Source organism: Peromyscus maniculatus, chromosome 4 (assembly GCF_049852395.1).
Source record: "Peromyscus maniculatus bairdii isolate BWxNUB_F1_BW_parent chromosome 4, HU_Pman_BW_mat_3.1, whole genome shotgun sequence".
NCBI lineage: Eukaryota > Metazoa > Chordata > Mammalia > Rodentia > Cricetidae > Peromyscus > Peromyscus maniculatus.
This window is the reverse complement of record NC_134855.1, coordinates 154,666,539-154,680,306: the sequence shown is the minus strand read 5'-3', so window position 1 is coordinate 154,680,306 and position 13,768 is coordinate 154,666,539. Positions and strand designations below refer to the sequence as shown.

The window sequence follows — 13,768 nt, the reverse complement described above, 5'->3', positions numbered from 1 at the left end:
AGCTATACCTAAAACCCAAGCCAGTTCGTCCACCTTACCCGGTGAATCTCTGAATAGAACCACATGCCATCCGCTCCTGCCCCCTCACTTAGTCATTCACTCACGAATGTCATCCGTAATTATTAGGTAGGTACAGGGAGGAAATCACTGAACGAGCCTAGCAAGAGCCTCACCCTCAGGTGCCTACAGACTAGAAGTCAAGCAGATAAACGAGATGGCTTAACTAATTCATTACTCAAATAATTATTGCATTTTTCAATAACCTTTGAACCTCTGTTATCCAGAGGCGCCGAGGGCCATCCTGGAGACAGGCCAGAGCTGGCATTCTGGGGCTGACTTCTGGTGGGAGTTAAGCAGATAAACACGATGATCTCACAGTGGTAATTGCTAAGAAATATGTAACAGGAAGTTGTGGATGCACAGGAGGGCGTGGGCATCAATGAGGTATGGTGCTGGGGATGACCTATGACCCTAGAGTAATTTGCCTGGGCCGGTGGCCCCTGCTCCAGCCCTGTCTAGGCCTCCATGCTCGGACTGCTCCCGTGGCGGGACAGTGGTCCCTGCATGGTGGATGGGCAACCTGTCCCACCAAGGGTCACGACCCCTGGGGCTGGCAAGGAGAATGAATAGGCACAGCGCTGACTGCGACCCACAATCGTTTAGCTTTAAGTAAAAGGTGGGACGAACTCTCTAAGACAACATCACGAAAGTGTGCTCTGGTGAACGCCGCCAGGATTGGCCACGTCCAAAGAGAAGACTTGACATGTTTCAGGAACCCGCCAAACGCAAAACATCCCGCCGCCAAGGTCCGCGCATGCGCAGGACGGCGCCCGCCCGCCGGCCTCCGAGCTCTCCAGCTCTGCGCCGGCGCACTGAGCCCTCACGGAGGCTGGGCTTAGTTGTGCCGCGCGCGAGGGGCGGGGCCTGGCTGTGCCGAGGGGCGGGGCCTAACCGGCTCGGCTGGGCCGCGGGACAGCACTTCCGGGCGCCCTCGCGCTGGGCCCGACGGCGCCTGCGCGCTGCGAGGCCGGCCGGCCGGGACGGGGCGGGGCCGGTGAACTTCTGTGCCTCATCGTCCCGGGACGCCGCGGGACACCGGGCCGGCGGCTGGCACCATGAAGATCTGGACTTCGGAGCACGTCTTTGAGTGAGTGCGGGCGCGGCTACCGCTTCCGGCGCCGTCGGGGAGCTTCCTGGCATCGGGGGTGACGGAACAAGCGGGGCTGAGCCCCGGACCCGGGGACCGCCAAGGTCACGACCCCAAGCCGAGCTAGGGCCTCCGTGACCCCGGGCGGGGGCCCCCCGCCACTGGCGGAAGACAGGAGCGGGCCGTCGGGCCTGACCCGGAAGTGACTCCCGGCAGGGGTCGCAGAGCACTGGGCCCCGACGGCCTTATGGTGGCCGAGGGTGCTCTGAGCTCCGACTGCCTCGTGGTAGCCTGGAGTGGCCTGACGGAACCCCGACGGGTTCACGGCGGCCTGGGGTATCCCAGTTGAACCCGGGGTGGCCGGGGTGGCCTGATTGAGGCCCCCCATTTCATGGACCTCCCACGGCCATCCAGGCAGCCGTCCATCCAGGTGGACGTTCTCCTTCCTGATGAACTCAGTCAATGCCACCGTGATGCCAACCTTGGTGACAGTCAGCCCGAGAGGCAGCCAGAGGTCCGGAGACCAGGGCTTGCGCTTCCAGATCATTTGTGACCTTGGTTTCCCGTTCCATGAGCCATGACAGTTGAGCAAATAGCCATCTCTGCCGTCACACCCAGTCATACCTTTAGGGTTCTCTGAACTTGTAATGGAAAACAGGACCAGAGACTGTGGTGTGTCGGGAATTACACTACCCAGGTTCACAGTTACAAGATACCACGGGGCCTTACCCCTTCGCCAACCCCTTGTTCCAGCATTCCTTGGTTAACTGACCCATTGTTCTCTATTGTAAAATGTCACCTTATAATTATCGTTGACTTAACATTTGAATTCACTTCCAGATGATCTGGGCGCCTTCGTTGCCACACTGTTTTAATAGTATAGCTTTGTGGTGTGTTTTAATCTCGGCAGGCCAATACTTTTAAAATTGAGGGCAATTTTAAAAGAAGTTGTGAACATTTTTCCATAGTGGATAGTGTCCTGTGCCCCATAAGGACAGAATACTGGAACCAAAAGGGAATCAACACTTTTGGGACTGTGGGGCCATAGGGCTGTAGTCCTTGGAGTGCTTTTTAACCTGGTCACAGCCTTTGATGGTCTGTTTCAGAAGGGATTCTACACCCCTGTCCTCTTCTGGATCTGAATGCTTTAGAGTTGCTGACAACAAGTCCCATGTGCAGAACTGGTTCCTCCCTTTCAGTCCTCAGCGCTCTTCCCTCAGCCTGTCTCCTCTCTCCACTCCTCTGCCCTTGAACCTTTTCCTCACCTTTCTACCAGTGTGTGTGTTCCATGAAATTTGGTCCTCGGCCTTCCTGTCTTAATCTTCATGCGTGATCTTAGTCTTTTTTTGTCACCCCAGTGCCTGTCTCCTAGAAGATAGATCTGCAAATTAATGCTGTCAGTACCCTGGGAGAGACCCAGCACTGCTTTCTCTCCAGATAGCCGAGCCACCCAATCAAGGGCCCAGCCCACACACACTTATGGCACCCCTATATCTCAAGCAGGATGTGCTGCATGCCTATAACCCTAACATTTCAGAGCCTGAGGCAGGAGAATTGCCATGAGTCTGAGACTAGCCTGAACATAGAACTGCATGGTATGTGCCTAGCAGCCCAGACTGCTTAGCAGGTGGAGTCTCGCAAACAGAATGGCAAACACAGGAGCCCCGAGCCTCTGACTTCACCTCCTGAGGTGCAGTCCTGATGTCTGTCCATTTCCATGGTTCCATGTTGAGAAGGTTGCTCTCAAGCAGAACCCCGAGTCATTCTTCATCCACACATCTTGGACTTTTCGGGCACTTCTGAGGCGTGGCATATTATTAGCACTCAGTGTGGAGTCGCTTGTTGAGTCTTCCAGCATCTGTGTGAACAGTATGTCCCAGCACAGCTTTTATAAGAGTCCAAAATAACTGTTGCCACCTCTGTCAGTTAACAGTGTTCCCATTTACAGGGGTGAGATGGGACAGGTCAGCCAGCTGTGGCCAGGATTCTGGTGCTCTGTGAATGTCTGCCGGGGTCTTTTTCACATAGTCATGTTTTTACTAATAAAGCTAAAACTCATTGCTGGAACACTAGTGATCATGGTGTGTGCCCTTGGTGAGGTTTGAGTTAGGTCAACGGTGCTGTTTAAGTTGGCCTGGAGAGCCGTGTGTCCGTGACAGTCAGGGCTTGCCCAAATCACTGCCATTGGGGGCTGCTTCGATTTATGAAGCGGACCTGCATTGGCTGGAATGGGGCTTGAGATGAAATAGAAATTAAGGCTTATTTATAGGATATTCTTGACCAAATGAAAACATTAAAACCCATGTCACTGGTTGTCTATGGTTCTGGAAAATGAATGGGGTTGAGGTGTTCTTCTGTTGACAAGGTGTAGTTGTCAGCCTGGTTCTCCAGAAAACTGAAATGGATTAATGCCCACCTGCTCTGCTTTTAGATTAACAAGAGCAATGTGGTTTGTGGCCGAGGGTGTAGCTTGAAATCCATCTCCAGAGAGCAAGGGCACAGATAAATAGTATAGAAAGGGGTGGGGTCAGACTACAGATGGACCAGTCAGCTTTGGAACTGACTGGGTTCTTCTGGGCTTCCTGAAAAGTGAGTGCCTTTTATGCCCAGAAGGCAGGTGTGAGTGTGGCACATTTGGAATAGGTTTGTGGCCTTTTTCAAGAAAGTAAAGCAGCTACAAGTTCTCAGCCACTGGAGTGATGGGCAGGTGCTTATGCGAAGTCATTACAGCCTTGGCACTTCCTAGTGAGTGGCCTTTTCAGAACTGAAGCCAGATATGGAGGAAAGATAATGACAACGGGCAGTGCTACTTATATTGATAAAGAAAATGTTTAATCAGCTGGGTGGCAGTGGCCCACACCTTTAGTCCCAGCACTTGGAAGGCAGAGGCAGGTGGATCTCTGAGTTCGAGGACAGCCTGGGCTACAGAGCTAGTTCCAGGACAGCCAGGACTACACAAAGAAATCCCGTTTTAAAAAGAAAAACAAAACAAAACAGAAAATGCTTAATCATAAATCGATGGTATGATGGGGTTTTTTGTTTGGTTGGTTGGTTGGTGTTTTTTGGTGGGTTTTTTTTTTTTTTTCTCTCTTTTGGGGTCCCATCACCCAGCTCCCAAATAAGTCACACATGGAGGCTTATTCTTAATTATGAATGCCTGGCCTTAGCTTGGCATAGTTTCTAGCCACTTTCCTTATCTTAAATTATCCCGTCTACATTTTGACTCTGGGCTTTTCCTGTTCTCTGACTTCCATAAATCTTACTCTTACTCCGGGGCTTGCTTGCTAGTTGTGTCGCTGGGTGGCTGGCCCCTGGTGTCCTCCCCTTCTCTGGCTCCTCCTTCTCCCAGATTCCTCCCTCTATACATTCTCTCTGCCTGCCAGCCCTGCCTGTCCTTTTCCTGCCTTGCTATTGGCCACTTCTTTATTAGACCATCGGATGTCTTAGACGAGCACAGTAACACAGCTTCACAGAGTTAAATACAACATAAACCAAAGTGATAAACCTTAAAATAATGTCCCACAACAGAACTGTGGTCAGACACAAGATTAAACATCATCTTTTAATACATTTTTTCTAGGTTGTTAATTCTTCTTACCTGTGGATAGTGGTAGGTAGGAGAGATTAAGGAAGGACTGAGTGAGAGGCATGCCTCTCTAAGGGTTTGCTTCTTAGGCATCTGGTGTGCCGTACAGTCTGTGTTCTGGACACACTAAAGTCTGTACACATTGAAAAATCATCATCGCTCAGTGTCTCCAAAAGTTACTTCCCAGCATAACTTGCTGCCGTTCTAAAGCACACCTCGCTATGGTAGAAGAATGGCTTACCTCATCGGCCATTTCTGGTTTGTCTGCAGCCACCCATGGGAAATGGTCACCACAGCTGCAATGCAGAAATACCCAAACCCCATGAACCCAAGCGTGGTTGGCGTTGACGTGTTAGACAGACATGTTGATCCCTCTGGAAAGCTGCACAGCCATAGACTCCTCAGCACAGAGTGGGGCCTGCCTTCCATTGTGAAGTCCGTAAGTATGCCCTGCCTGGGAACGTGCTGGAACCTTCTACCATATTCCATTCAGATGCCATGTTGAAATTACATTCTAATAAAGGAGTTAGGAATGTGTGGTGAATTAGAAATACTGTTCAGTCCTCCTAAAGGTACCATGGCTGTAGGAGGCTGGCTCAGTGGAGAAGGGTCACATCTTTTCCTGCTTTTGCTCCAGTCTAAGGCCTGTCATGGAATTTACAATGGTTGGGTCCTAGCTATTAGGTGACATTAGGCCCTTGTAGGTTGTGTACATTAAGGGACAAGAATTGTGTTTGGCTTGCTGTTCAACGTTTAGGCCATGGTCTGGTCCTTTCTCTCATGTAAAAGTAGTTCTGTTTTTATGACAAACCATCAAGCTTTGGTGAGCCAGTGACAAACGAGAATGCCAGTTGGTGTGATACACTGGTGACGCTTGGATCCAGGCTTCTGTATTGGGTCTCTATTCAGAAGAGGAAGGAGCCTGCTTTCCACCACAGCAGAGGAGGGTGGGCTTGGAACGCACCCATGGAGGGGTACTTGTTGTGGATGTACCCCCTTCAGCTGTGAGGCCTACTTTCTTATCTAGCCAATCGGGGTGGGGCAGGGCTTCTCCCTGGGCTGCTTGAGACACTGGCTGATGTGGAATTCTTGCCAGACAGGGTGCTTCCCGGGGTCTTCTGGCTTCCAGATGTCCCCTTCCCTGCGTCAGCATCACACCATGGCGAGTATAACATCACAGTATCAGCGAGCTGGTTACTGATTGCCTCTGGTGAAGTCATTAAGTAGGGCATATGGCAGTCTTGGCTTCCTCTGTGTGCAAGTCCCTGTTAGCTCCAATAGGTTTTGGTTCAGCATAATTAACACATCTGTACCTTAAAGTGAAAGATGGATGTGCTTGACTGGAAACTCTGGTTACTAACTGTTGTGTTGCCTGTAGCTTATTGGTGCCGCAAGAACAAAAACGTACGTGCAAGAGCATTCTGTAGTTGACCCGGTAAGAAAGACGATGGAGCTCAAGTCCACTAACGTGAGTCCTGCCTTCTTTGTTTTAATTCTTCACTCTTTGACCTAAGATGACAAATGAAATATATACATGAGTATATGCTATCAAAAGGCAGTGTCTGGCTGGACATAGTAGTATATGCCTGTAGTCCAGCTGCTTTGACGGCTGAGGCAGGAGAATCACAAATTCAAAGCCAGCATGACTACAGATTGCATTCAGGGCTATTTGGGGCAATATAAAGAAAGGCTCCTTTAATAATTATATATATAATATATATTATATATATAGTTTTTGTTTTGTTTTGTTTTGTTTTTCGAGACAGGGTTTCTCTGTGTAGCCCTGGCTGTCCTGGAACTAGCTCTATAGACCAAGCTGGCCTTGAACTCAGAGATCCACCTGCCTCTGCCTCTGGAGTGCTGGGATTAAAGGCTTCACCACCACCATTCAGCTTATTTATTTTAAAGGCTAGGGCACTTTCCTAGCATGTTGATGGCCCGAAGTCCAATCCCCTAGTATCCCAAAGTTAAAAATAAATAAATAATAATAAAGGAGGGGAGGTACTGTATACACCCTAGCCCTAAACTTCCTAAATTCATTTTCTTTTTTTACATTTAGAGTATAGGGGAGGGGCATGCTCAGGAAACCATGTGAAGGTCAGGACAGCTTGCCATGGGAGTCAGCTCTCTCCTACTAGGGGATAGATAGAGCTCAAGTCATCAGGCTTAGGGGAAACACTTTTCTTCACCTGTAGAGCCACCTCCCTGTCCAAATAAAAGTTTGATGAAATTTAAGTATAAATTTAAATAGTGAAATTTAAATTATAGTTTCCTAGTAATGCCAAGATGGTTTATTTTAAGGGTTTATTTGTGTGTGCATTTAGTAAATAAGATTTAGAGTTGTATGTTGATTTTAGAAATCTTTCTAATCTTGGTTTCCAAAGTGTCCTGACTTTTTTCTCCCCTGTAGATCTCATTTACAAATATGGTCTCTGTAGATGAGAGGCTCACATACAGGCCGCACCCCCAGGACCCAGAGAAGTGAGTAAGGCGGGGTGGTGGTCTGACTCAGTGAAGCGCTCTTGTGTCTTACTCTTTGAAAATCAACCACGAGTCATCTAAAGCTGTGGGTTGTTTTGCTAGAACTGTCCTGACCCAGGAAGCCATCATCACCGTGAAAGGGGTCAGCCTCAGCAGCTACCTTGAAGGACTCATGGCAAGCACCATATCCTCCAACGCTAACAAAGTAAGTGGGCCAGGCACCCTCTCCTCGGTGCTCCTCACCCCAGGCTCACTGCCTGTCAAGCAGCTGACTGCCCGCTCTGGAGGGAGAGGCAGAACGTTAGGCAGTGTTTGTGTGGGCTCTGGAGTCCAGCACACGTCTGTCGACACACCAGCATCGAGATGAGCCCAGGCCTGGCCTACTGTAGACATGCTTGCATGTGAACAGTGCTGTGTCTGCTGGAAGTGCTGGTCCTCGGCAGTAGTCTGTGATGCCCATCAGTTTTAGACGTTTTTACTTCTGACCACCATCATGAAATTATCTGATACACGTGCCACATGTGTATCTTGTACATAAAATAGTGAGCCCCCCCCCCCACTTGTTACTCCATTGGAATGACCCCCTTGTTAAAACAATAAGTTTAGGGGAAGATGCCCAACACATTGTTTCTTTGACATGTTTCATCAAATCATTCTGTCAAGGCACGCTCAATATGCAGGCAGCAAAACAGATGTGCTCTGCCACCAGAGGACTCAGGAAGGCAGCACTAATCACACAGCACTCCGCTAGGAAAGGAAAAGTAAAGGCAGGCGGGAGTGCTTAATGAGTGTCTGATAATTGGTGTTTCTGCCCGGTGCTGAGAGGGAGGGAGGGAGGCGGTGCGAGCAGCATCCAGGAAGAACATTGGGGTGGGGGAGCTGCACGTGCAAAGGCCTTCAGCGGGAAGCCTGAAGTGCTCTCGCTTCATTCCTCAAGAAACTGTAGAGCCTCGGGAAGGAAGAGGGCTAGTGGGGGCAGGGTCAAGGGCCAGATCGGGGGTGTGTGCATGAGTGATCTGCAGTGTTGATCCAAAGAAAAGGGCTTGGCCACTCCAATCACACAGCCATTGAGACATCCTGCCATCCAACCTTGACATTCTTCTAGAACATCTTCTGCATACAAAATAAAATTTGGCTTCTGGATTAAGCCAATTGCTCAAGGCCTTTGGTATCTGGTAAATAATAACTGAAAAGAAAAAGAAAGCAAGGGCCAGAGATCTGTCCTTGAGGTTTAACCTGTAGCCCCCCCTCATCCTGCTTGCCATCTTTGTTTCATATACCTTTGCTCTTATAACAATGAATTCCTGCACTTCCTAAGGGCCGAGAAGCAATGGAATGGGTGATACACAAACTGAACGCCGAAATTGAAGAATTGACAGCATCAGCAAGAGGAAGCATAAGGACACCAATGGCGGCCGCAGCAGCGTTGGTAGAAAAATGACAGTGGAAATTGGTGTGCAGCTACAGGGCCCCCAGGACTCTTCAGGCTGACATCATATTTATGTTATTTAAAAGATACCGCTATTTTAGGTAGATCTTTTTTTTTTTTTTTTTTTTTTTTAATGAGCTGGGGTAAGGCTGTGACTTTTGATCAAAAGATGGAGAGCTTCTAAATTAAAGTGATCGTCTGTGGTGGGAGGGCTTGAGGGAACTGACTGGAGGAGAGTCTTGTGTCCATGTGAACAGTTAACGGGTTTGTTGTTGTTTAAGGACTTAGAAGAAATCCATGTTGATCGAGTCTCCTTAGGGAGAATCTGAGAGCCTTTTAGGTACTGGAAAACTACCTGGCTGCGGACCAACTAGAACACAGTCCAGCTGCCCTGGCGTCTATATTAAGACTGATGCGGTGAACTAGAGCCACCTGCATGAGGAACTCCCTTTAAAAAGAGAAATTGTATCATTTCAAATGACATTAATTTGTATAAAATAACTTGCCCTGTTGGAAACCAGTGTTTGGATTTGGATTTAAATGATATTTTTGGAGTGAAAATTATCACTAAGGTAATCTCTGACTCCAGCAAAAATGGTCTTTTATTGTATTAACGGGTACTGTATTGATTTGCCAAAGTTTTGTGACTTAGTAAAGGCATTCCCTTCTTGAATTTGTACTTGGTGATTTGCATGCTGTACTGCGGGCTGGTTGTGTTAACTGAGAAAATAAAGTCATTACCTGAGTGTGGCATCACTCTTCAAGAGAAGCCTGAGACAAAAGAGCAGCTGTGCACATCTCTTAGCATCTCACATTTACTTAACTTATAAATTGCCACATGTCAAAATCATGGTTTTGTAATTGCTAAGACATGATATGTCAGGTTATTTGAATATAATTACTTTGGGGGGTAATTATGACCACAAAACATCTTTTTTACGCAAGAGCTGTCCATCATTTGAGACTCAAATGTCACCTAGATCACTGTCACCTAGATCAGCAGTACTTTTAACACCAGGGTGTTGGGTGAGACAGAAGGGGTGGGGGAACACAGTGGCCTGAGGGACACCTGGAGACTGATGCTGGTTTGGGTTGCCAGAGAGAGGATGGCTGTAAAAAAGGCTCAGGTTGTCGATCTGGGTTGGGCTGGTGTTGGCGCTGATGCCTACTGTCTGTCAGGGGTGGCTGCCTTTTGACTTTTATGGGACGGGCTTCTTAGTTTTCCTAGAGAGACTAGTTAATACGCATGCAAAACCACAGAGACTTTTAAATGGCTTTAAAATTCTTGTCCTCCTACTTTAAAAGGTTGCTTAGCTTAAGAATTCTTTGGACATTTATAAAAGCAGGTTAAATATAATGAATTAAATGAAGCTAGTTTTGACAAGTGGAATAACATTCCAGCTAAGCAGAACACTACTAAATGTTAGTGTTGGACAAAGAATCTGGTGTGGTTTCTATGAGTCACACCTGCTCTGGAAAGGATCTGATACCCTAATGATTTTTTATTTAAACTTCAGTTTAAAATTATATACAACTTCAGTTTGCAGTACAGTTCCGTCTTAAATGGCTGTCTGAATACAAATGCACAGCCAGCGAAGTTGGGGAGGCCACCGCCCTGCCCCTTAGGCCCTGACCTGCAGACTCTCTTGGGCTCTCTGACCGCGGGCTCGAGAGGCCCCGCCCTCTCCACTACACCTGGGAAGGTGACCGGGACGCAGCGGCCTCGCTTTCCCAGCTGTCCGTGCGGCCGCGGTTTCCGGAGGCCGCTCGGCCAATGGGCGGACGCGCCCGGTGCCCCTATTGGCTCCCGACCCTGAGAAGGGCGGGGTGAGGCAGTGACTGGCGGGTCCGCGCCCCACCCCTTCCGCTATTCAAGCGGCCTGACCTTCCTGCGGCCGGTCCCGGCTGAGGCGACTCTGAAGCGACCCGGCGGCTCGGCCCGACGCGCCCCGCTCGCGACACCATGGTGGCGTACTGGCGGCAGGCTGGACTCAGGTAGGCCCGGGCAGCGTCGGGGAGGCCCGGCCCGCCACAGCAGGCCGGCGCGACGGCCGAGCCACGCGGACGCCCGCCAAGATGGCGTCGCCGTGGACAAGGCATGCCGCGGGGTCACGGGGTCACGGGCCCCAAACTGAGGTCGCGGCTCCTCGGGGGAGGAAGCCTGCGGTGCCTGCGTGGTCGCCGTGAAGGCCGCGTGCGCAGCACCCCGGGGCCGGCCACGCCGACCTGAGTCTCCCTCACCTGCACAGAAGGAGGGGCACAGTGACCACAGTGACCTTCCCCAGTCGTGAAGAGAAGTGAAAGCCCCCAAACTGGGGAGCAGCCCGTGTTAGCGCCCACCGTCTGTGATGGGAGCCGTGGGCCAGGTGTGCCACTGGGTCTCCCTGCTCCAGGAAGTGCATACACCTTGATGGTCTCCTTGCAGAAAGTCATTCTCAGGGCCCCGCCAGAGTCGAGCAAGTTTTGTAGAGCGGAAAGATGGTAGGCCGGTGGTAGTACCACATGGACAGCCAGCGCCCATGGCGTCCATACACCTGCACCCCTCGCCTTCCGCCTCCCAGCCCCCTGCAGGCCAGGTGTTACTTTTATTCTGTTGCTTTGCAGGTGCACAAGGAAGGGGAAGGTTAAGCCCTTGGCTCCTGAGCCCCTCAAATAAATCCCAAAGCAGGAGACACAGCCACCACCCGTCCCTGATTGCAGAAAGTGTGAAAAGTGAAAAGTACTATTTTGGAAGAGAAAGGTGTTGACAGACGAAGTCTGTCTGTCACACGGGAGCTGCCTGTTTGCCGTTTGCTGGTTGACGTTCTCTGAGAACTTTCAGTTCAGCTAGGACACCTTGATTAGGAGGTATTTTCAGTGACAGACAAGAGACAAAATCTAATATTTTCAAGAATGCCTTTAGATAATTGACCATAAAAAGCACTGTTTTAATTCAAAAGTTTTCTTTCATATATATATATATATATAAATTACAGCATATATGCTGTAAGAATAATGTAAGTAAAACTAAATACAGAAATGAGCTGGGGAAACATTCATGTGAGAGCTATTCACATTTTGCTCTGTTTCCTACTATGTGGGATTTAAAAAAAAAAAAATCCTTCATTTTAAATTAATATGAAAAGATACAGTGCCAAGAAGAAAACTTAGGATCTCCAAGTCAAATACCAGCTAATCTGGGGGCACATTTCTGATTGTCTCCTTTGTATAGATTATTTTTGGTATTTCCCAGTTCTCAATCCAATTTTGCCATAGTGAGTAACCAGCCAAAACTAAGAGTATGGGAAGAAATCCAAGAGACCACACATAATGACACCTCCGTCTAGCTGTTGGTAATAAGCCTTGTATCCTCTCTCACTCTGCTAGCTACATCCGGTTCTCCCAGATCTGTGCAAAAGCAGTGAGGGATGCCCTGAAGACTGAGTTCAAAGCCAACGCTGAGAAGACTTCCGGCAGCAGCGTAAAGATCGTGAAAGTGAAGAAGGAGTAGCCGGTGAGTCCCTGCTTTGTCAGGGGTCGCCTCTTCAAGTTTTGAGAGCTTACCAAAACTCACTTTAGTTTGAGACTCGGCCTCCCAGTTGGCGGCTTTGGACATGGGTTACTCAGCAATGATTTGGAGTGCACAGGTCTTAGACGTCTCCTGACATGATGAAAGAGTCCCTGTGCAGCCCTGACAAGCAGAATAATTGGCACATTGATTTTCGGTGCAGTTAGCAATCCTCGGATAGAGAACCACCTTATTTTAATTAAACCTGGTTCATCTATCTGCACAAAATCAAATAATTGTAATTGCTGTTGGAGTTATGTAATGGGTCAGGAGACTGAGAAATGGCTGTTCTCTGCATGCTCCTTCCCCCATGGCTGCTGCTGCCCTCACACATCCCTTCTTCCTGAACATACGGGCACACCTGCAAGCAGGGTCTTGCCGTTTCATTAAACAGGAAGGGCTGCTCGCCCTGGATGAGCCCTGTTCTGCTGAGTTCCTTATGCTTTCAGAGAGCCTGGCTCATTTTACCTGTGCAGAGGTGTTGGGAATGTGAAGGTGCAGTCATCTGCCATGCCGAAGTGGTTCTGCACAGTCGAGGAGTTCAGACTGGTTCTCCAGACCGATTTGATCTCCCAGCTACTTTATTTACATTGTTATTTCAAAGATAAGCAAGGCAAGTTTTGGGAGAGATGTTCTTAGATTTCATTTGCTTTTGCTTTTGAAATGTGTCAGCCCCGCAGCAGCCCAGCCCGTGACATTCATGCTCCAAAGCCTGTGCTGTGAGCGGTGTGCCTGATTGAAACTCTCTCCCCTAAGCACTTTTCATTTTCATCTTGAATTACAAATATTTTATTGTAACCAGGGAGTGCATGTGTTAAATTGAGCCCCTTTCTTGGGTCTGTCTCGTCTGAGAATTTGGAGCCGTAAAACTTCGTTTATGTTGGGCTGTTCCTTCTCCACGGGGAGCTGATAACATCTCACCTGCAGTCACATTGTGCCGTCTGTGGCTGACTCCTATGACTGTGGGAGCCTCGGGGTCAGAGAGGCTTGTGTGGCTCCTGAAAACAAAGTGTGGCCCCTATCTTAATGTCTGCCAGCATGAGGGCAGGAGGCCGTAGGACAGAGCTGTCCCAGTAGAAGCGATTGACTCGGGTGTGCCTGTGGCGGGCCGTGTGCCTGTGGCAGCCCGTACCATTGCTGCCACTGTTGTGCTGCAGGCTGCGCATGCAGGCTCTCTCGTTGATGGTGGATGTGAAGAAGGCACTGCAGACTAGCAACTGTTGCATTTTCTCTTTTCTGCCTAGGCCCTGACTGAAGCATGAACTGCTGAATCGTCAAGGTGAAGACATGTGGGTACCTGTTATAGCAGATTGAAATCAACCTCACTTCCTGGGGACAAAACTGCCCTTGTTGATAAATTGACTATGCCAATAAATTGACATGGTTTACTCTCTGCTGGGTTTTGTTTCTGTTGTATTTTTTTTTTAAATAGGAATTTTCCACATAGTCATATGAGTGTGAACATATGAACCAGAGTTTCTTAAAAGGATGAAAGGGCTGAATATCTGAGGACCAGTGAACTACCAGGACCACTGTTTAAATGTATCACAGTGAATGTTCTGTTTGTCGTGGCTAATT

At 49.0% G+C, this 13,768-nt stretch overlaps 2 protein-coding genes across 5 annotated transcripts; both read left to right on the top strand.

The window, feature by feature from the left end:
* The first annotated feature begins 985 nt into the window (after positions 1–985).
* Positions 986–12,041, top strand: Prelid3b (PRELI domain containing 3B). Of its 4 annotated transcripts, none has more exons than XR_013050987.1 (7): positions 986–1,147; positions 5,004–5,172; positions 6,112–6,201; positions 7,144–7,214; positions 7,317–7,419; positions 8,533–8,744; positions 11,248–12,041. XR_013050987.1 is itself a non-coding variant. In XM_006976031.4 (6 exons), the coding sequence occupies exons 1-6, from the start codon at positions 1,116–1,118 to the stop codon at positions 8,653–8,655; spliced, it is 588 nt and encodes a 195-aa protein (XP_006976093.3). In that variant the 5' UTR covers positions 986–1,115; the 3' UTR covers positions 8,656–9,316. The 4 variants fall into 4 exon arrangements, 2 of the variants coding, with proteins under 2 accessions (XP_006976093.3, XP_076427437.1); XR_013050986.1 differs by lacking the exon at positions 986–1,147 and adding an exon at positions 1,512–1,661; XM_006976031.4 differs by lacking the exon at positions 11,248–12,041 and having other exon boundaries at positions 8,533–9,316.
* Positions 10,479–13,583, top strand: Atp5f1e (ATP synthase F1 subunit epsilon). The gene is made up of 3 exons (XM_006976030.4): positions 10,479–10,638; positions 12,010–12,136; positions 13,435–13,583. The coding sequence occupies exons 1-2, from the start codon at positions 10,607–10,609 to the stop codon at positions 12,131–12,133; spliced, it is 156 nt and encodes a 51-aa protein (XP_006976092.1). The 5' UTR covers positions 10,479–10,606; the 3' UTR covers positions 12,134–12,136; positions 13,435–13,583.
* The last annotated feature ends 185 nt before the right edge of the window (positions 13,584–13,768 follow it).

Coding starts and splice junctions, on each gene's coding strand:
- Prelid3b (XM_076571322.1), top strand. CDS start 1,597: ATGAACTCAGTCAATGCCACCGTGATGCCAACCTTGGTGACAGTCAGC. Junction 7,215..7,316: donor CACCCCCAGGACCCAGAGAA/GTGAGTAAGGCG, acceptor TTGTTTTGCTAG/AACTGTCCTGACCCAGGAAG. Junction 7,420..8,532: donor TATCCTCCAACGCTAACAAA/GTAAGTGGGCCA, acceptor GCACTTCCTAAG/GGCCGAGAAGCAATGGAATG.
- Atp5f1e (XM_006976030.4), top strand. CDS start 10,607: ATGGTGGCGTACTGGCGGCAGGCTGGACTCAG. Junction 10,639..12,009: donor TGGCGGCAGGCTGGACTCAG/GTAGGCCCGGGC, acceptor TCACTCTGCTAG/CTACATCCGGTTCTCCCAGA.